At 36.4% G+C, this 23,289-nt stretch overlaps 1 protein-coding gene across 2 annotated transcripts; it reads left to right on the forward strand.

Annotated features, from left to right (window-relative positions):
* Positions 1–234: 234 nt before the first annotated feature.
* On the forward strand, positions 235–21,419 carry Frmd5 (FERM domain containing). 2 transcript variants are annotated; one of them, XM_089253128.1, is made up of 14 exons: positions 350–565; positions 3,398–3,502; positions 7,288–7,330; positions 8,543–8,621; positions 10,282–10,379; positions 10,733–10,856; positions 13,561–13,648; positions 15,284–15,372; positions 16,046–16,109; positions 16,259–16,273; positions 16,862–16,950; positions 17,239–17,316; positions 18,872–19,020; positions 20,480–21,231. In XM_089253128.1, the coding sequence occupies exons 1-14, from the start codon at positions 470–472 to the stop codon at positions 21,130–21,132; spliced, it is 1,770 nt and encodes a 589-aa protein (XP_089109254.1). In that variant the 5' UTR covers positions 350–469; the 3' UTR covers positions 21,133–21,231. The 2 variants fall into 2 exon arrangements, with proteins under 2 accessions (XP_089109255.1, XP_089109254.1); XM_089253129.1 differs by lacking the exon at positions 16,259–16,273 and having other exon boundaries at positions 235–565; positions 20,480–21,419.
* The last annotated feature ends 1,870 nt before the right edge of the window (positions 21,420–23,289 follow it).

Genomic DNA, 23,289 nt, shown 5'->3' on the forward strand with positions numbered 1-23,289 from the left:
GAAATATGGTCAGTGAAATCGAAGCTCAATTGTTGTGCCTGGGATCCTGGCAATACTAAATGTACATGATATCTTTTTTTTCCCTCAATCCCAATCCTAGAACGTAAAGAGCATCAGACAAGGATAAAAAACATCCCATTGGTTTATAACAGATGACGTAACAGTGACGGATTTCCTGGAAATCCCAATATCCGAAAAATGCACCAATGAGCGTTGTTGGCGACTCTATCGCGTAGGTTTGATATTAGTGAATCTTTGATGTTGACGTTTTTTGTTGGTCCCTTTAATTATTTTTCGCTTGAACGCCTCTCTATTCATTCGATGTAGGGCAGGTCGCTGAGAGTTTTTTTTTTAAAAGAAATTATTTCCTTGCCGGAAAAATTGAAAAGATAAATTCTTTTCGGGGTTCACCTAATGCAGTTGGCAAACTGCATTTCTCATCCGAAAAATAATCACGGCGGTCCAAAAGATGTTTAAGTTCGGTAGCCGTAAAGATGTAAACATTGAGTACAAGTGCACGATCCGATTACTAGATGACACGGAGGTGTTGCAGTGCGACATCAAGGTAATGACATTTGTTAAGTATTGTTTCAAATATTGTTATAGTAATAGCGTAATAATGTAATCGGTGTAAAATGGTAGGGCATGTAGGTCTCGGCGATGGAGTTGCATTGAGTGGTGGTGGTTCCGCTCTGATTATCCTACGGTTTGATAGAGGAAATGGTGATGGATTTCACATGATTCTATCCTCCATTTTAACGGAAAACCCATGTATGAAGCATGTTGTGAGTCATTAAAAGTGTGTGGGTGAAAGGTTTGTTGGAATCTCGTGGACCCCCACACTCTGAAACTTGATCTCTAGTCAGTGACGCATGGGCTCATCCGCCACCACACAAAAATGTAATCTGGGAATTGACCAGCTAGGGCCTCAAAAGAACCACTTGGCCTGGGGAACACTGACTCTAGCAGAAAGCATAAGCACAAAGCTTGTTACGTCACTGAAGCCGCCCATTTCACCTATAGTCATTGGGTATACTACAAAAAAAGTAAAGATTTTGCATATGCCAGACTCTATATCTAATGACTACAGGTGAAGTGGATGACTTCAGTTACGTCAAGTCTTCACTTGGTAAAGGCTTTCTGCTATAGAAGGTGTTGTCAGGGAGCCTATGATTCTCATAAGATGGCCCTGGGTGCACTTTGCAAGAAAACAGTCATACCTGTGCAGGGGGCCTCAGAAAAATCGCTTCAGGCGAGAGCCTATGATGCTCTTGAGACCACCCTGGAGCTATTAGCTGCATTGAGAGGCTGCCCATGTAGTCACATTTAATGCATGCATATTAAAGCCGGGTCCTTGCTCACAGCCCTCGAAAATTGATTTTTGAAGTGGAGCCGTGCTTCTTAGCTGGTGGCATCTTAACACATGAGCCTATTCTGAGGTGTTGAGTGCAGGGGGGGGGGGGGCACTCATGAGAATACATAATGTAAACATTTTTGAAAGTAAAGATGTTTCGTGAGATAGGGGGAGCCTCAGAAAAATCGTTTTGTCCGTAGGGCCTTAAGAAGTCCAGGATTTTTCATAGGTTCCTTGATAATAAATTTACTGAGTAAAAAAAATTGAAAACATCAGTGAGATTAATGCTGGATAGATTAATGGTCTGTTTACATGAGTCAAGTAGTTGACTGAATTTTAAGTCGTACAGTGCTCAAAAAACTGACCCAGCATAAGTAATCAAATAGTCAGTGCTTATTCGATAATACAAAACTGAACCCACAGACACATGCACATAGAGTCTACTTAACTAAAAAAATAGAATCTGTGTGTGTTCTGGTCTACTTGACAACTAAATGACTGTAAATGGCCCTTAATGTCTGCATACATTTTAAAGTACTTTGATGGCTTAAAATTTAATTAGCTATCAGACTACTTGATGTGTTTCATGAAACAGGCCTTGAGATTCCATAAGCAAAGTTGCTACCAAATTAATGATTTGCAATTGCGACAATGTTTCAGCTTCTTGGCAACTCAGAATTGTTTGTTTGCCAAATATCTGCAATAGTAGAGCCAGTGATGCTGCAGGTGCTTGAGCAGCCACAGTAATTTGTGCCATGGGTTTGAGCAACCTCAGAATTGATTCACTTATATATTACTTTATTGCACACCTACTCTGGTGATATCACCACATGGTAACTTACTACTGATAGAGTTGAGTCAGAAATGAAAGCACCATCTATCAGTGATCTCCTCAGGTTGGTGGAGAAAGAACTTGCTATCTACGTTCTTTCTCCAGGATCAAACCCATGGACTTGATAGAAACATTCATGGTTGTAGATGAGCATTTTACCACAGCACCACTTGGGTGTTCTACTTTTATGCTAAATGTTAATTAGAAAAAGGATGTCCTCCCCTCAGAGCCGCAACTAGATACTTTGTCAGCTGCGGCAAGCACTCATTCTTGCCCCCCATGTAATGTAGAAGTTGTTGTTGAAAGGGGGAAATTTGTGCTCCCTCCCCCATAGTCCAGTACCCTGAGCACTAGACCAGCCAACTCTCACTTAGTTGTGGCCCTGACTCTACTCATTAATAGGCAAGGACTGCCCACCATTTCAATTTAGCAACTTTCTCATTAACATTGTTCTCGCTAACTGAAATTTGACACCACATTCAACCAACACCGTAAATCTCAGGTCCTATGGTCAGCGCTGGACCTTGAATCCTGCAAACTACGTGGATGCAGGAGGTGCCAATGATATTTTATCACCAAAATATTATTTGCTTTCACTTGAAAAATTCCAGAGCTGACCCTGCATATTATTGGCAACATTCATTTCAAAATATTTCACTGTGACTAATTACAGTAAAACCCCTCTTTTGTAGATCCTGCAAATGGGGGGAAAAAATTGTGTGTAAATGGCGGGTGACCTTTAATCAGGCATTTGATATGCATACATAACTGAGATTATGACAAGGAAAATTATTATTAACCCAGGAGAACGTGCTGCGTGAGATTTTCTCTCGCATGCTTAATTTGCTTCCTGCTCAAAACTACAAAAGTTTAGAGTTTCCGCTCTTGTCTAGCTGGTAGTGGGGAGTAGTAGTAGCCTGGCACAGACATCTTGATAATCAGTGTGCTTCAAGTGACGGCAAGGATCTCACATGTGAGTTGTTGTGCACTAGCAAACTGGGTTAAGGCCGTAAAAGAGGGGTGACCATGAAAGAGTTTTACTGTATTTCATTCCTTGTGCAAGTCAATGGTAATATGATATTTTTGAATTTTCAAAAAACTTGTCACCCCCTCCCCCTAGGTTGTGACCCTGGAGGGATATACCTAAGATATGTCCCTCTCCTGTTGGTTCTGTTTCTACACCAAGTGTTTTATTGATTTTTTTTTTTCAGTGGGGCCAGAAAGGTCAGACACTGTTGGACTTTGTATGTGGTGCTTTGAATCTCATTGAAAAAGATTACTTCGGTTTGCGATATGTGGATACACATAATCAAAGGGTAAGTTAATTTTGATTTAATTGAGTACTTAATATGTAATTTTCTGACATGCGAAATAGCACTAGCTGAAATTAAAGAAACATTTTCATGCTAACCACATATTTCTATCAAAATTTTCAAATATTGAACTTTGTATTTAATCAGCGTGCATCGATTCGATAAAAAATTTTGGAGATTTTTGCACCTATAGTCCCTCCTCCTCAAGGATTCTGTGTTCTGGACTCTACCATGAAGCTGGGTTGGAAGAGATTTTGACAACTCGATAAGTCTATTGGCAAAGTTCTGGCATTCATTCAGTGCACCTATAACCCTGTTTACATATGCAAGATTGGAGGTTCCTTTGGTGATTATTACCTTCGTGGCAACTTTTTTTCCTCGTAGGGAAAAATAAAAGAAAGATGGAGAATCCTGAAAAGAAGTCTATCTTTTTTGCTTAGGAATGGTGGGTGGCTTCGAGCTCCTCTCCCATAATCCTTTGTTCCATGAAAACCACTGTAGCTCTTTTGTCAGCCATCTTTAGCCAACCACTTCCATTTAATTCATGTGACCAGTGATCAGGGGCGTAGCCAGAAATTTCATTCGGGGGGGGGGAGAAGTGATAGAACAATAGATTTGGTCATCTTTTTCCCTTTCTTCGATCACTTTCTCACATTTCAGGGGAACCAGACTCCCAAGTTCACCCCCTTGCTACGCCCTTGCCAGTGATGACTTCTGAAAAGAAGGTGGGGGGGGGGGAAAGAATACCATCATAACTAAACTGTAAATGGGTTTTAGCTAAAATACCTGTTATTGGTAACTCCCAGGATATTTTATTATCCATGTAAATGGGGTTTACAATAACTTTCCATGGTTGTTTGGCGTACATTTATTTGTATTCATATATAATGTTAAAAAAATAAAACCAAAACACAGTATAGGCTTCCCCCCAACCCCATTGGAGCGATGGCATCAACTGATGAGCTATTGGGGCAGCTGCAGATTGGAACATCATTGTAGATGGACAGTCATTGGTCAGCTATTCATCAACAATGCTGTGCAATATCTGAGCAAGGCATATTATGTAAAGCCTGTGGAGAAACAAGTAATTTAATTTTGTGCTGTCCTCAGGCTCAGTTCAGTTATCATACTTAGAAAATACATTGGCAAGTCCTGCCAGAATTTTTTTTTGCCCAGGTTGTCAAACATGATTGGTTTATAATTAATTATGATGTTGAAGGATGTATTAAGTCGCACCACTAATAACTATATGTTGTGATGTAACTCACGATATTTTAGATATTGCATGGGAAATACCTCATGTCTACGACGCGGCCGGAGATGTAAACGAACTATAGTTTGTTTCAGGTTAACTTTGCAGTGAAGAGGAAGCTACGAGGGAACCGCATCACTCGTTGCTATGACAACGAAAGCCTCTTAACCTATGTATCGATGCGCGGCCTCGGTAAGGTATGGCAGATTCTCGCCAATCTCGCAGAAAAAAATATTTTTTACGTGTAACGTAATGCTTGTAGAAAAAATTGCAGTCAGTTAGTGACAAAAAATTAGCTAATGAAAAAAAAAATCATTGTCGATACTTTCAGAAATTAAAGTGCGGTTTTTGAAATCATTTTTTTTTATTGAAAAGTATCTTAGTAACTCCTATTAACCCGGTTTTCACATTTGAATTTGGGAATAGCCCCAAATAATAATAAAAATGATACGGAAAAATTTAGAATTCTTTTACTCACTTTTCTTGCCGAAATTTCCATCGCTCACACACCCGAACGCATATACGTCGATGCCACTTGTTATCACTACAGTTTTAGTCATTTTTTACGGATTCCCATTCTATGGAATCCTCACTCGAAGTTGTAGAACTATCGGATTCTCTATTACTTATTAATTGTTGTTGCTCCAAAATGTGTTCCATCTGCAATCCAAAATTCCTCTTCTTTTTCAATTATTGCCAAAAAGATACAACTGTCACAGAAGAAAAAAATACACTGCAAGCCTAAACCATTGTGGGTCTCTCTCTTGCTTATTTATATTTATCTGGAGAGACACTGAAGAGGGCATCTGGAGAAACAGGCTCTGCTGTGGGGGAGATGGCGTTGGTGTGGGTGAAAAAGAGACATTACTTATGTCAACACCCTCCGCTATCGGCTATTGGAATTCAAAAACCACCCCTATCCTACGAACACGGCGATAAAAAAAATTAGGGGTGCCTGGAACCGTAACCTACACCCATAAAGAGAGCCTCTCACAACGGTATCGGCGCTGTCGTGAAAGAGGGACACTTCCTGTAATCTGTGAGTGAATATCTGAATTCGTTGGAGGTTATTTTCGGGAGAAAAAAAAACTAATTGAATATTCGTCTGGGTGTGTAGGCCTATAAACTACATGCAAAACTGAATGAAAAATTGTATCGGAAAAAAATCAACAAAATGACGATATAATATATAATAACTGTGCAATCAAAAAAAAAAAAAGCACGATAGTAATATTGGCGGGGAAAATTTCTTGGAAATCGCGCCAAAATGTTCTTGAGCTCGCCATGGATTTTTGATAATGGTAACCAATATTTTTCTAATTTAAAAATTTTAAACGAATATACATTGGTTCAAAACTGTATTTTTTCAGTATTTTTTACAAAATCATAAAAAAATTTGAAATATTGTATATAAATGATCATCATAAACCTCCGATGTATGGGAACTATATTTTTCGGTGAAGGAATACACTCTCTACCTTTCTCTCCACTGCAAAGTTAACCTGAAACAAACTATAGTTTCGTAGCACGACATATTATATATTACTAGGAAATTATGAACAGGACATTGCAAAAATAATAATAACCTTTCCAATTAGAGAATTACAATTTAATCTTATTTATTCATTGAAAATTACTTCGACACCGTGAATTTCACTAAACTCGATACAATTTATATTCAACATGAGCACTCTCACTCCACCAAATTAAACACACAATAATTATATATATAGTTTGAATCACTCACCGTCATCTCAGGGCAAGGTTTCTTGCGTCCCTTACATTGAGGGATCTCAACCTGGGGTTAAGAGGAGAGAGAGTGAATTAACGACTTTTCAAGCGTGGCATGTTGGTCGTCCAACCTCCAGCAATACTCTCTCGCAAAAGCCTCGTGTATTCCCAAACCAAGTTGGTGAAGATCCCTGCTATTGGTCAAAGGCAATCGCCTGATTTCTGTAAGGGTTTTTCATTGGCCCAGAGGCACAATGTCTGTCTGTAGAGTTGTGATGGTGTTATGTAATACATACTTATTCAGTGCTCAAGTGCGTCTTAGAAATACCTGGTGAGGGAAAGGGGAGCACACGTGTTGCATCCCATGCATGTATGTATGTATGATGTGTGGTTTGTGGTTTCTCGATGGGAAGGCGAGAGGGGGAGAGAGTGTAAGGTGCACTCGTGACAATGATTACCCCTTCCTCTGAAAACAGCACCTGATGTATGCTGAAATGTATGTCAGAATTTTATCTGCCTTTTTTTATTGGGTTTATCATTTAATGACTAAGTACCAAAAAATTACAGATTTTGTTCCAATAATCGGGGTGATCTAAATCCTCAAAAAGGTTATGCATACTGCATGAATCCAACAAAAAAATACTTGGATGAATGTTAGACTATTTCAGAAATAAACCTATTGGTGTGAAAAAAAAATTGCATGGTCATTTTAACATCACAAATTGGGATTATGAGCCGTTTAATTATTATTTTATTGATAGTATTTTCCCCCTCTAAGTATTGGTTTTGTTTCTGTATTTTTTAGCATTGGCTGGATCCAACAAGATGCGTCATGAAGCAAGTGAAAGGTGAATGTGAAATTTTTGCTTTATGAATTGCAGGGGGCATCTCACCTGGCACCCCCTAAAAGCCCTCCTCGTGGAGGGGGACTGATTTTGGGATCAACCTGATTTTTCACCTGTCCGAAGCCCCACACCATTATCTACACTGCAAAATATGCTTGACCTGCTTTTAAAGAAATTTTTCAGTTTTATTGGTCCAGAATTTAATAGTGGTTAAATTTTTTAATTAATCCAAATTTTTTTTAATAGAGTTGAACCTTGTTCTAGAGTTACTCGAACGCCAAAATACCTACTCCAAGGTTCCCGGGATGGAAACTGGGGGGGAGTGTAAAGAGGTTTTGGTGCTCCAGGCCCTGGAGAAGGGAGAACCTAAATTCTTTCTTTACCTTTATTTAACTGCTTTCAAAAAGTGATTAAGTATTTAGAGGGAGGCGGCCCCCCCCAAGTCATCAAATTTGAGGAACGAGTGGGTGAAGAAAAAAGAAAATGAATGAGTAGAATGGGAAAAGGATGGCAAAACCATGAATCTGCCAGTGGCGGGGGAGGGGGGGGGGAGAAGGAATGAAACTGTACACTTGTCCTAAGTCATAGAGTCCATTGTTGTTTCTGGTATTACGGCCCAAGGCCCTGCCTGTTCCCGCAAGTTTTCTTAACAGTTCCTATGTCAAGGGATGGCTCAAAAGAGTGACAGCATGTGGTGTTGTGACTTTTTATTATTCTATTATTCCAAAATTTCAAAAATTTATGTTTCTAAACAAAAACTTAGGCTGCTGCCTAGCTGCCCCCTGATGAATTGGACCACAGCTTCTTATCTCAGAACTTTAACATTTATCACAAGTTTATTCTGTTTTTCTCTTAATAAACAAACATCAAATGTTAAAATTTTGACCATTAATTAATCACATTTTCATGCGTTAGTTGTGTGTGATGAATATCCATTAAGGAATTTCAGCAAAACCTCGCTATCAATTCAATTTTTTTTTTTTTTTTACTATGATATGTAAACATAGAAGCGTTCCAGACCCTGCCATATGAAGTCAGCTTGAAAGAGATCTTGGAATTGGGATAAGTCTGGTGGCAGGGTTCAGAAATTTGTGTCATGTCAAGAAACTAATCTGAATCTGATCATTCTTGTTCTTTTACTGATTCATTTTCAAAGACATTAAAAAAAAACATATATATAAGCACATTTCATAATAGGAAAAAATTATATTTCAGGAATGAATCCCATTGTTTTTTGTTTTCGGGTGAAGTTCTATCCTCCAGAACCTCATCGTCTTCGAGAAGAAATCACAAGGTAAATATACTTTACTTCTTTCTTTTTTGTGTCAATTCCATACACTGAACATGTTAATTATTCTGTAAATAATTATTACAAATCTGGAGACACATTTTTTTGTTGTAAGAGATGTATTTCAATATTCCAGAGCTGCCCTTTGGGGTAGCGATAGGAGTGGTCACACCGGGCTTCATGGAGAGGGGCACATTTAAAGTAAAAATAATTTCTTTCGTAAATTCTGAACATTTATCAATTCTGGTAAAAACAGCCCTGCAATATCCTACTCTACTAAGAAATATCCAATTATGACCAATCATTATGTTTGAAAATTACTTTACCATGTGAACTGTTAAACTTCAGGGGGGAATCAGACCCCTCCCCAAGTTCCTCCCCCATGCTATGGCCTTGGTTTATTATTCCATATTTTTCATTTTTCCCCTCCCCAACTCACATATAAAATTTTAAATTTTTATGATTAACACATTTTTTTTCAAACTGTAAGGTGCCCTGGATGCATGAGATTCTTCCGATTTGTATAACTCTTTAATTATAAGCTTCTTTTATCACTAATTTCATTAAAAAAAATAAAATTTGGGGGATCGATGCATGTAAATTTTGAGGAGTCAGGAGCGCTGCTACTTTTTACAGCTGAAGTGTCTCTTTCAAAGCTGCTTGTATTGTTTGCAAAATGAGGCAGCATTGCTCGCAGCATACCCAAAGGATACATCCATTGGTATAATTGAAGCAGAGATGAGCATGAACAATCATTTAAAAGAAGCAATGATGTAAATGCAGATTGCGAGTCTTTTTTTTTTTGTCACATTCACCAGTGCCTCTGTCACTGCTTGCTGCACTTCTTCAGAACTTGAGAATCTTCTTTATTGAAGGAGAAAGGAAAAAAAGTCACATGGGGAATGATCAGGGGAATGAGATGGTTGTAGAAGTATTGGAATGTGATATTTTGAAGGGTAATCTGACACCAGGAAGGATTTGCGACCCACCACATTGTTGTGATGGACCCACGACTTGATCTTCCAAAGATCTTGTCACTTGCATCTCACCGAATCATGCAGACCTTTAAGGACTCGCAGTTCCCACCTGGTATCAGATTACCTGTCAAAATATCACATTCTGATGCTTTGCAAACAGCTTATTTTCATGATCTTGTCCTATGTGACATTTTCCTATTTTCTTGGATAAAGAAGTCGTTTAAGGGACAACGATTCTCAAGTTTTGAAGAAGGTGCAGTAAGCAGCAATGAAGGCATTAGAGGATGTGTCAAAAAAACACTCACAATCTGCATTTACATTTTTGTATGAACAATGGGAAAAATGCATAATTGCACAGGGTATTATATTACTTCGAAGAAAATACCAAACAAACACATTCCATCTGTATTTATTCTTCCTTAATAAAATAAGTCTTAGAACTTTTCGAACGTAATAGTATGTGCACAACTTTGAATATTTTTTTTATGTACATAGATTGAGAATTGTCTTAATTTCTGAAAGTTTATTAGCATCATAGATTCTTTGATTTTAACCTTTCAGGGAGAAAGTTTGTTTCGAATCACTTAGTTATGAACTGTATCTTCTAATTGAAGAGAATCTTAAGACCTTCCAGTAAGGAATGTATTGTTTTTAAAAAAAAATTCAATTTTATGGTAATTTCATTCCAGGTATCAAGTGTTTTTACAGCTGAGGCGTGACCTTCTTCATGGCCGCTTGTATTGTTCTCAGAATGAGGCAGCATTGCTCGCAGCATACATAATTCAATGTGAGTATTCACCTTATGCAAGAACAAGTGATCAATCATTTAGTTATGGGTAATTTTTATTTTTAAGTCAAATTCCTTATGTAACTTTTCAAATGCCTTTTTTGTCGATTTTGTTTTTTATTCTTTGTTTACCAGTCATTTGAATGTCAATTTTTTTAAATAAAAAATAGAATTTTATTTAAATATTTCTCTTACATCTGCAGACATTAGACAAACTTCTTGCCACCTTTCACATGTTTCTTATCACCATGGGGGGAAGGGGAAATAAATTTTTATGTGGATACAAAAAATGTTACTTTACGTGTTGAAAGTTTTGTTTTGAAAATTCTATCAATGTTGTTTTCCATATGCAGCTGAATTGGGTGATTATGACCCTGAAGAACATCCACCTAATTATGTGAGTGACTTCAAGCTACTTTTAAAACAGACTCCTAGACTTGAAGAGAAAGTCACAGAAATTCATCAGTCACAGCTCAGGTATATATTGTTCATCACTTTATTTAATTTTGCAATGAAAATCGATATATATTCTAGGGGGTTCTGACCCTGCCACCTGTGGCAGCCAACCACCCTCCTTTTTCTCTTCTCAACATATATGTTTATTTCGTCTGACTTCATCAAAGTGCTATGAAAAGTGACATGTCAAAGCACCAGCTTACTGATGAATTTTACAATAATAAAGGGGAAAAAAAAAGCAAATTTGATTCATCAAGTACCTCTAGAAAACGCCATGGGAGTCCCCAGACTGGAGCCCTGTTGGACCACGAGAAATTTTCACTTGTATTTATTTTACCAACAAATAAATTCCAGGGGCCCCCAATCAAGGACGTGGGACCCAATTCGCAGAATTTTAGCAGAGCCCAGACTGGATTTATCTTGGGTTTCCAATGTTGTAAATTTTACAGTGTGAAACAAAAAAACAGACTGATCCAGGGCCCCCAAAATGAAACCTGTTAACTACCACATAGGGCCACCAACCCAGAAGCTCGGACATACCCGCTGTGGGGGCCATGAAAAATTTTCACTTGTATTCAACTTACAGACAAATAAATTCACGGTCCCCCAATCAAGGACTCTGGACCGAATTCGCAGAAATTTAGAATGCAATTCATCCAGGGCCCCCAAAATGAAATGACATCCCCTCTGTAGGGTCACAAATTTTTCATTTGTATTAATTTTAAAACAAATGAATTCCAGGGCCCCAACCAATTTCCTGGGACCCAATTCGCATAATTTTAATGGAGGCTCCAGACTGGATTCATCTCAGGCTTCCACCGTTGCAAATTTTACGATGTTAAACAACAAAAATCTTTGAGACTCATTCAAGACCCCTGAAATGAAACCTGTCAACTTTCCCATTGGAGCCCGACCTGGAGATTTGTCGGACATCCCCCCGTGAGTGTCACAAGTTTTTATTTGTATTTATTTTAACAATGAATAAAATCCAGGGCCGCCCAATCAAGGAGCTGGGATCCAATTCGGAGATTTTTTTGGGGCCCCCAGACTGGATATATCTTGAGCTTACGTAATTGCAAATTTTTCAATGTTAAAGCAGGAAGAAAACAATGAGATCCACCAAAGGCCCCTGGGAATGAAACCTTTTAACTTTTCCATGAAGGTATATGTGCAACGCCACTCCTTGGGAACCCTGACCCTGTGTGTTGCGAGCACTGGTGATGTACATATATATATCACCAGTGCTATATATATGTATAATATACATATAGATACCTCTTGGCATGGCCTCCACAAGGGCCGGAATGATTCTTACCACTTTTTGATTTTTCACACTATGTTAACCCGTTCTGGTTTGAGACCGTTCTCGTTTTCCACTGCGTTGTGTATTTATATAAAGTACTACCCAGGCAAAAGTTTACGCAAAGTAGTCATGCATGAGATGCTGGAAATTAATAGTTTATTTACACTGTAGTTAATTGAATTAATGCCATTTGTATTTTTATATTACCATCCTTATTAAAAAAATTAATACATACTCCAAAAGTAATTCACAAATTCTTTTGTTGGCCCCCAAAACAATTAAATACGAAAACCTACACTGTAAGTCACATATAGGAGAGAGAATATAATCCATGCATCACTCACCATGTTCATTGAGAGATCCCTCTCCACTTAGTAGCTCATAGCAGCATTGCGTCTCGAGCCTTGATTTCCAGAGCTTCACACACTCCAGTTCTGAAATTTGTGTGACCACTTTCATTCTACTTCTCTGTTACTCCCTTTCTCTCTAATTACCTGTATCCAGATTTTCTACTGCCATTTATGATTTTGTAACGGACGTCCCAGTCCCTTAAAAATTCCACCCATTTGATTTGATATTTTACCCATCTCTAAGATTCTATTCGTTTCTTGAAGGTTTATTCATAAGATTAGCCATTGCAGATCCATCCCTAATTTCTTTGTCCATCCAAATCTCCCTTCAGTACCCGAGAACCCCCAGCAGCCATTACCTAACCTTGAACCTACTCAATCTTTCTCTTCCATTGAAGCTTCCCATGACTAACATACTCGGCATTTTAGATCCTCTGTTATACTTTAATTGCACTCCCTTAAATAAAGGGATTCTATTTCTACTTAAATGGCCATCTATTCTCAACTGTGTAATATTAGATCTCAAGATCTTCAACTGTGTAATCCAGGGCTCTTAAAATTTCAGGATTTTCTATCGGATGGCTGATACTGGGGAAAAAAATTTACATTAAAAAGAAAATGCACTATCTGATCATTTGTTATGGTGCCCCTTTTCTCCTGATGCCCTAGGCACGTGCTTATTCTGCTTAATTTCTAATCCAGCCCTGCTAATGATTGTGGCCATTTTAATAAACATTGAATGATCGTGATCAGGGAAAAATGACCAAATAAGATAAAAGAAAATTCTTTGTGCAAATAATTTTTTATAAAGGAATGTCTAGACATATAACGTTTCGCTCCTTTGTTGTGTATGAATTTAAGGGAATTCTGAGCAGTACTCATTATTCAGCACCAGTTAGAAAAATTTATTGTGCTTGTTTTTCTAGAAATTTATTAGTTTATTGCTAACATATCTTTGTTTGAGAAGACATTTTCAAAAAAAAACCATTTTGAACATTTTGATAGTGAATGAAATTGTATTTTCATCATAGATTGGCTCTAAAATCTGACTACTATGTATCATTTATTTCAGGGGACAGGTGCCAGCAATGGCAGAGATAAATTTTCTTAGGAAAGCTTGTCTTCTAGACACATATGGGGTTGACCCTCATCCTGTAAAGGTATGACAAAGTACAAAATATACGAGGTTTTTTGGGATATTTTAAAAATATTTCTTTACAAATTTGACTATAGTAATTTGATGCCCTTTTAAGTAGCAGCTATCACAGGCCCCATGGGGGCCAGAGGTTATGCACCTCTGCTTCAATATATGCAGAGCTCTCACTCGTCCTACTTTTTGGTAAAATGCCCTACTTTCTCAGTTTTGTCCTACTTTCCCTACTTTTTTATCAAAACCTATCAACAAAATTTTTATAATTGATTTTCATTGAGGTGGGAATCATCAATAAAATGACAAATAATACAAATGTAGTAGATTGAGAAATTGTATCTTTTTAAAGTAATTTTGGGGGGATGTATGTGGACCATTTGGTGATTTATTAATTTTTCATGTGCTTAGTTTCAGGGTTCAACAAGTAGAGTAGTCATTGCAAGCTTCTATCTCAATAAAAAAAAATTTAGTGCTTTCTATACTTCATGGTCTTGGGCAGTAACTAACATTCATCATTCAAAATTATGGTGCACATTTTGTGTATAGGTGGAACAACAGTTTGCATAACAAAGCAGTTAGGTACATAGACCTACTTTAGGTTATGTGACTCTGATAATACCCAATAGCATTCAATTGTCTTCTGTATTTTTAGGGCCTGTAGAGGCATAAAAAATATTTCCAATGCTCAGCAAAGAGCTAGAAATGGAAGTGCTTCATTGGTCAAAAACGATTACACTGGCACATTGAACACTAAAATTTAAACAAATCCTTTTTTAAAAAAAGGGATGGACAAGGGATAAAAAAAGGCAGTAAAGCCATCTGGTCCACCTTGACTTATTTATTTTGACTTGACTTTCAAAGTATAGCATGCATTCCGATTAAAAGCAAGAGGCCATTTCAAAGTACTGCCATTTTGTGTGCAATTAATTATCTTGAACATTCAAGTACTCTTCAGGGTCTGATATGTCATTCATGTTGCTAGAGGTTGTATGGCTATTAAAATTAAAAAAAAATTAACATTTTACACACTCCCGGTGTGCCCAAAAACCCAATTAGAAAGTTGTTGCCCTGTCTCTCATGATGCCAGCTGAAAAAATTTCACGTTTCTAAGTGCAGTATTCAGATATTCTAATTGAGATATTCGAATTTTTTTTTACTTTTTTAATTTGAATATCTCAATTAATATTGCACTTAGAAATGTGAATTTTTTTAGTTGACATCATGAGAGATAGGACAACAATTTTCTAATTCAGTTTTTGGGCACACAGGGACTGCATAAAAAGTTATTTTTTTATTTTAATAACTTTACAACCCAGTTGTAACATGCATGACATAAAGTACTGAGTACTTTGATATTTGGATGTTTTTCCAATGGAAGTATGACTCTAGGATCAACAGTTTGCCAATAAAATGCCATACATCCTGTATAATGTGTGAAATAAAATTGCAGCGATTTCATGTGAAGTTACAGTAGATAAATTTAATGAAGCAATTTTCATGACAAGATAAGCAGACCAATCGCTTGAATTCATATTACGATTTTGTTCCCACCCAATCAGAGAACTTTGACCGCTTCTTGAGCATTATATGCTAAAGCTTTTCTTCAAACAATTCACATTGTTAACTTCATTTTTGTATATTCCAGGACCATAAAGGCAATCAAATGTATCTAGGAATAAATCATAATGGTATACTCACATTCCAAGGGAGCCGAAAAACACACCATTTCAAGTGGTATGTAGATATTTGATATGATTTCAAGTTAAATTTATGAGAAATGCTTGGGTAAAAAGTATTATTGACTGTTTGTGCAAAGGGTTGCTTCTCTAGAATTAATATCTTGTGTGTCTTGAGTGTCCAAAGGGAATAAAAATTATATAGTCTGTGTGTGATCCCGATTTAACTAATTTCTTAGAAATCTCTGTGCATATATTTGTGTCAATGTCAGATTGGAGGTGTGCTTTATGCATATGCCAAATGTGACCAGGCGTCTGTCCAGCCAAAATTTGGGCCTGTTTTCCAGACCCTTCACAAAATTCTGTATCTGAAAATTTAATACTTCACAAAATAAAAATTTGTGAAACTATGATTTGGTATTTCATTTTGTGATTTGTTAACTATCTTATTTTGGTTCCTATAAAATTACTCATTATTCACAAAATTAAGAACTCTTTTCACAAAAGTAAGGAGAAAATTTTCATAAAACAGGAACCTACAAAAATCTGGGCAGACCCCCTGATGGTTCTAATCGATTGAAAGATTTGTGAGATATTTTTGAGGCATTTCACTAAATCTTTGCACCTTTTGAGCTAATACTTTTAAACACGTATATTTTATTATGTGCACACATTGGCATGAAGACAAACACACTACTAAAACAGTTCTTGTCTATTCAATTATTTCATAGGAATGACATTCAGAAAATCAACTATGAAGGGAAAATGTTCATCGTCCATTTACTTTTCAATGAGGTAACCCCCATGCCAGATTTTAAATAAAAACTATTCTGTTATTATATTATTATTTTTACATTAAATGCTTGTAATGATGCACTTGTTGTGACATCGAACTGTCTGACAACATTGAACATTACTATTTCATTTTTACTTCATGCTCACAGGACTCAAGGACAAAAGTGAGGAATTTATAGATTGTTATGCATTCTAAACATTTTGCTATCAATATTTCAATGATCTGTTTTGTTTTTAAATATCTGTCTATTCAAAATGTATTAGATATTATATGTGGTTTAACACAAATTAAAGTAGTGATAGGTGGGCCATATAGATGTAATTCAGAATCATTCAAACATTGCTTAATAGGGAAATCATGCTCATGCACGTGCAACATAGATAGAAATGTTGAAAAAATAATAATAATAAGCTCGTACCAATAACAGTCCAGAAGAACTTTTTCCAATTCTAACTTGAATCTCCTTATCCATACCACTATTCATAGAAATATTTTGGTAATTCACCCCAATAGAACCATTATTTTGTCTTTTAATGCTTCTGTGGTGTGAAATTAGTTTACATATATCAATATTCTGTATAGTCGATGTATATCTTTTACTCACATATATTCATTTATAAGGTTACCTCTTCCCATCATACTTGAGCACCACCAAAATGACAATTTTTAAACCTGTATATATATATATGCTGACAAATTGGTTGTTATTTAGAAACTCAGAGATGTATTGTCTCTTTCTTCCCATGATCAGAAAAAACATCTTATCGGTTTCAAGTGCCCATCACATGGCGCATGTCATCATTTATGGAAGTGTGCTGTTGAACAACGGTACTTTTTCACGTATGTATATGAATTGATCATTGATAATTTTATGGAGGTGTCATTATTATATTTATCAAATCTGAATACATGTTAGTTCCAAGTTTGATTTCATACTACAGTGCCATATATTTTTCTATGCCGAGTTTCTTCATATAACTGTCTCTTCATAATAATTTTTCAGTTGCCATAAAACTTTCACACTAGTTCATCAATGTAGATGTAAATAATTACATATATAGCATTTATGTTTAAGTTTTTATAAGTTGCCTAAGTTTTTATGTTTCACTACCTTACAATTTTATGTAGGATGAATTCTTCAAGTGAAGTTCCAAATATAACCACCGGTGGAGGATTGTTTTCCAGAGGCTGTAAATTTAGATACAGGTACATTAATTTATAATTGTTTCTAAAAAAATTGAATTCATTTCAACCATATATGGCATAATATAATGTAAGTGGGCTAATGTAGAAGATGCACCAGACTGTGGAAATTTTTTTACACATGTGATATTCTTTATAACTGATATGCAATCAAACAAAAAAATTTAATGTAACAAACCTCTCACCCACTCATATGCTGTGAAGCAAAGGATTATCATCAGGGAATTATCATGTTTTGTTTAGCACTAGTTGGAGTTATGACAGGAAATTCAGTAGAAAGTAACAAAGTTACAACCCATCATTGCATTGCGGCAAGTTTCATTTGTCCAAATTTCAGAGGGAGATACATGGTCTCATATCAGTCCTTTAACTTGCCATTGTGGTGGTCGAGTGGTCATAATGACGGATTCGCATCATAGGGGTCTCGGGTTTGAACCCTCCGAGTCTAGTTAAACAACTTTCAAGGTGTTCTTCTCCATAACTTAATTTTAAAAACTTTGTGCATTAAAATGCCCTGGGTAGTGTAAAACTGGTTCACAGAATGCCCGAGCTTATGAGCAGAGCTTTATGGGCTGTGTAGGTAGAAACGAACCAGTGTTTTACCAGGATGGGGGAGGCCATGCCAGAAGGAACAGCTGTACAGTGGGATCTTAAGGGTTGAATTAGTCAGGGCGATAGGAGTTTATTCTTTTCGGAGGAAAAAGGTCAATGAGAAGAATTAGTTTAGAAGACTTTGTACCAAATAAATGTAAACCAATTACTCATGAGCACCATGGTGCACTTTAAAACTTTTAAGAATGCTGGAGAACACGGAAGGTATTGACAAGTTATTTTTCAAAGCAATGCATTTAAAACAATTTTTGAAATGTTCTAATAACTTTTAATTTTGCAATACATTAACACTACTACACATTCTCCGATGTACTTGACAGGTATGCCTGTGCATGCATACTGTAACATCAATTGTCAGTTTTTTTTCTATTGATTAGAATCTACAGTAGCAGGTACTGTGAAGTCATGTTTGATCACAACAGGGGTTGGTTGACTTTTTTTGTAGGGTCCTGTTTTTGTGAAAATGGTGATTCATTTTGTGGGAAGCAAAATAATCTATAACATTCATTTTTATTTTGTGGATGATCTGTTTTTTGGATCTAGAATTTTTTGAAGGGTCCGTTTTTCAGATCCAGAATTTTTTGAAGGGTCTAGAAAACAGACCCAAATTTTGGCTGGACAGACCCCTGCACATTGTCGTAAATTTTCATGGCTTTCAGCAGCTGATTTTATTTGGTGAAGCATAAGAAATCTGGAACATAGAGGAAAACTACATCTCTTTAAAATAGTATTTCCCCCTCTAAAAATCTGTTCAGATTGAAACGGGATGATTCATTTCTACCAAAACAACACAAAATGTAAAATCATTCGAAATATTGCCAAATTATGAATAGCGTATATCACTGCTATAAACTTCTTTTCTTATCAATGCTCATAAGTATTTTCACATCTGTGTAAACATGTCGAACCAGTTTAAATTTATATGGTTCCTAATTTTTGATTGCAGTGGTCGTGTGGAGAAAGAAGTGGTTGAGGATACAAAATTGATCAAAAGGGACCAACCACATTTTAATCGTATGTTGACAAGGCCTCCATCTTTCCGCAAGCAGGCTGATGGTGGTTCGCCATCATCTTCCCCAAGGAAACTACCAAAAGGTAATACTTTACATATTTTTGATGAGAAAATATGTCATTGGATATGATTTTATTTACATGTTTGCTGTGTGACTGTCTATCTAATTTTCAGAGGTTTATGTACTAGAGAAACTGTAATGATGAATGTTATGTGCTTTATGAGTGCTGATGTGTATGGGAGAGATTCTGAGGTTTCAATAGAACATTGCAGATTGTGCAGAATGAATCTTGTCTTCATTAACTGAAGAGTTCGGCTGAACAATGGTCTATGTTGTGTTTTTCCAACTTTAGAGGAGAGGCAATGAAAGTCATTGCCGAAGCAGGGAATTTTTTTTTTTTTGCCTGAAAGTAGCATAGACTGTTATTCTGTCTGGGAAGGTAACTTAAGAAAATGAGCACAATAGCAACATAGACTGTTGTTCCAATTATAGAACTCACGATTGCAGCTGTGTAAAGTGTCATAGCAATGGCATATGCTGGTTTCTGCAGGAACTCACTTGAGTAACGTGTAATGGAAGCTATGTGAAACATTTAGTCAAAAAACTGATTTCAAGTCTAAATTTAATATAGATCATTATTCTGACAAACCCTTCAATTATTCTTATTTTATTTTTGAGAATGTACGACTCTGCATTAAATCAGATATGCTCAAGAATATCTGATCAAGCTTTCCACATTTTTTCTCAAACCAGTAGCAGCTGAAAGCTGTGTTGCAGGTTTGCGCAATCACTACTTTTAGAGGACATAAAAAATAGTACTGACTTCAAATTATATTATTACTTTTTTATCAATTTGTAGGTTTTATTTGAAAAATTAGAAAAACTCATATACAGTAGACACTAGACTATCTGGCTTGATATCATCCGGTTTATTTTGTGATTTTGCATGCGCTGAAGCATTTTCAACAGGTACACACACAGCTTAGAGAGAACAGTGCTGTGAACTACCATTGCCTTGAAAACTAAAAATTTTTTTAGGTTGAAAAGATTTTTGCGGGTTTAATGTCTCCTCTTCACCTTTTTCATGATTTCCGATTTTTAGAGGAGGATAGAAGCAATAGAATAATTATCTTATATGTCAGTGTTAGCAGGACCGGAACTAGGCGGGGGTAACTTCTCTGGTTGGCCAATTTTAGGTGGGAACACAAAACACTTGTTATAAAATGATTGAATTTTAAAGTGGTGGGGCAGCAAAACAACCTAAAAATCCTAGTTCTGGCCCTGGTTTAGGCCAGGATTACACTAAAGTTTTGTAAAAGTGCTTTTATAAAACCTAAAAAATACAACAAATAAACTGATCAGTTACATTCGAGGAAATGTGGCAGATCAGCTTATTGGTTGTGTTTTCAGGTTTTATAACAGCACTTTTACAAAACTTTAATAGTGTAATCCCGGCCTTAGACATATAAAATTTTTTATGTAGTTGTGGTTAAAATGTTTTTCACTCAACCACTTTTCCCATGTTTTGTTTTCCTGTGCAGCACTCTGTAATGATGTAGTTCATGCTAATCATTCCACTCCAAATACATACAACAACAATGTCACTGGATCAAAAAACTCTGATACTGTTATGACCTCAGAAAACGACATGGCTGCAGTTCCTGGTCTCAGAACATTAGATGAGGAGGATGCGGAAGCAGCCGATATGAATTCACGAGCAACTTTTGACGAGATGTCATCTACCGATGATCACACAATAGACGGAAGTGTGGGAACCATATCCGGAAACGCTGTGATCCACAGAGTCAATCAAGGCACTGACACGGAAGGAGAAAGCTTGTACAGCGACGAGGAAAATCTGGATGCCCCACAGACAACTCAGAACACAGTCCAATCACCGGCAGCATGCATCGAGGACTTCCTGCCTCCTCACATAAAGCTTCCAAAGAGACGTTTCCCTATTCCATCATCATATCCACTTCCACCACATGTCAATATTGTGCGAGTGTTTGTGCTAGCTAGTTTGTTTGTGTTGCTATTGCTCTCGTGCCTTCTCATTGTCGTGATGGAATCCGATTCATCGCTGTTCAGCGACATACGCAAAGTACCGGAGATGATCGTCCTGCGGCGTGAATACTACGAACCAGTTAAAGACTATGTTGTCAGTAATGTGAATTTCCTGTTCAAACGATAAATCATGCTATCCGTCGGAGTCGAGAAAGAATCACATTCTCAAAAAACATTTTTTTCCTTTTTTTTTTTACAAAATCTCCAGTCAATGTCTCTCTCTCGAATATCAAGGGCTCAAACATACTTCTTCTCCCTCCTCCCACTTCCTCTTCTTCGCACATTGAGCCTTGTGTTTTTTTTTTTTTTTCACTGCTGTGCGGATTTCTGCGTGATGTTTGTTGAAACTTTGTGTATGTCTACGTTTTGTTATTCGATGATGATTGTAGTTATATAAAGAAGTTATATAAGTGTACGATATATAATATATGTATGTCATATGTTTTGGTTTTGGTACGCAGCTGGATGTTATCTGCAAATTGTTAACGTAGCAAAAACGTTTTTTAAACTTTTATATGTATTTATAACCCAGTGAAGACTGAACATTGTTTTATTTAATATTTATTAAGAAAAGTTTAACATCTTTATATATTATATATATATATTGGTATATATACATATTGCTTTACCACCGTAGTAGGAATCTGTCTCGTAGTTCTCATCGTATATTCATTGAATTATATGAGTATTTCTCTTTTATCATCAGTTCCTCGAATGTGTGTAAATCCACATTCTCCCTAAACTATGTTTTTATAATTGATACTTTGCATGTTTTTTCCAAGATAACATTCCTATTCATGTTTTTTTCCACTTTAATATATATTTTTTGATGATTTTATTCAGAATGTTCCGATATTATCAAGAGGCAGAAGTCAAATCGATGGATTCTTAAAGCTTTTAAAAGTCATCATTCTATGATCTCTATAGATAGATCTGGTGTGTTGGACCAGAGAGGGCACATATTTCACTCTTAAACCTCTCTTTCAACATTACAAGTGGGGGTGTGTTTTCCTCAGCTGACCAAGCATCTAGTTGCGGCACTGAGTGGAACCCTATTTATACTCCCTTTCCTTTTATGTGTCTGCTTATTGATGTTCTATGGATTTTGGAATATTTTATTTATAACTACTCATTACCTCAAGTATACCTCGTTTTTTTATCAACTTAATCCACAAGTCCTTAATACCACAAAGTCTTTGGGGGGAAGGATCAGGCCCATATATTCAGGATTGTTTATACTCCTGTGCATTTAAGTATTTTACTTCCTTCATGCCCAACCACCAAACGTTTTTGCTAAAGGCACAAAATATCAACTTTAATAATGAAAATAAGACATAAAAAATAAGATATTTTCAATTAATCTTTACGTTCAGGCCTCAGAATAGGCAAGTATGTTGACCTTGCAATAGCGCTATGAAAATTGAAACACATTTTCGACCTATTAGAGTCCCTAAAAGTTTATAGATATTTAGTTAAAAATATATTTAGATGAAAACAAGTTTTTGGTAAATATATAAAATCAAAAATATAAGCATATTGAACAAAAACATGAAGCTTAAAGGGGAGGGGCCAATATTACCCCTGTAAGGTGTAAAAATATTTTGGCATAGTGGAGAATTTGCAGAATGGACTGCAAATTTCTGAATGCGTTAATTGCTAGCACCTCTCAATTGAGCTATAATAAACTTCAGCATATTTTTTGAACCAAAAATTTGCCATCTCTCAAATTTTGCAGCTCTTCAATGTGATGACCACATAACGTCAAAATTCCGCCATTTTCATTTCAAATAGGGTCTGTCTCAATGCATGGGCTCTACCTGGACCTCAAGAGAAAAGGAGTAATCAAAAAAAATTAAATCTAGTTGAAATTTTTGAGAGAGCATATATATTTGCAGGGGTGGGCCTTAGAAAAATCACCTGGTCCAGGGGTACATGACATAGCTGCCAAGTCTCCGGATTTTCCGGGAGGCTAAAGAATTTCTATTTCATCTCTCAAAAAATTCTTATCTTCAGAATTTCAACCGTGATTGTAAAAAGTCCCTACTTTTGGGGGAAAAAATATTCGTAAGGAATTTACTCGGGAAAAAAACAGTTGATTTTTTTTATGCCCCGAATTGTCACAAGCGTAATGTAAATTGTCACCATTTTGTTAAATCACAAAAAATATTTAATTTTGAAGGTGTGGGAATGGACAAAATTAGCCACCAGCGTCAATGCGACCTTTCCACTTCTGAAATTAGCGAGATGATTTGTATCTGCTTTGACTATATTTCCCATTCAGTCT

Source organism: Pholcus phalangioides, unplaced genomic scaffold (genome assembly GCF_987345545.1).
Source record: "Pholcus phalangioides strain wild (caught in Gottingen) unplaced genomic scaffold, Ppha-v1.0 ptg000032l_1, whole genome shotgun sequence".
NCBI lineage: Eukaryota > Metazoa > Arthropoda > Arachnida > Araneae > Pholcidae > Pholcus > Pholcus phalangioides.

What these genes read in the sequence shown, in the direction of transcription:
- Frmd5 (XM_089253128.1), top strand. Translation starts at nt 470, where the DNA reads ATGTTTAAGTTCGGTAGCCGTAAAGATGTAAACATTGAGTACAAGTGC. An exon ending in TGGATACACATAATCAAAGG is followed by an intron (nt 3,503 to 7,287) that starts GTAAGTTAATTT and finishes TGTATTTTTTAG; the next exon opens with CATTGGCTGGATCCAACAAG. An exon ending in ATTCATCAGTCACAGCTCAG is followed by an intron (nt 10,857 to 13,560) that starts GTATATATTGTT and finishes CATTTATTTCAG; the next exon opens with GGGACAGGTGCCAGCAATGG.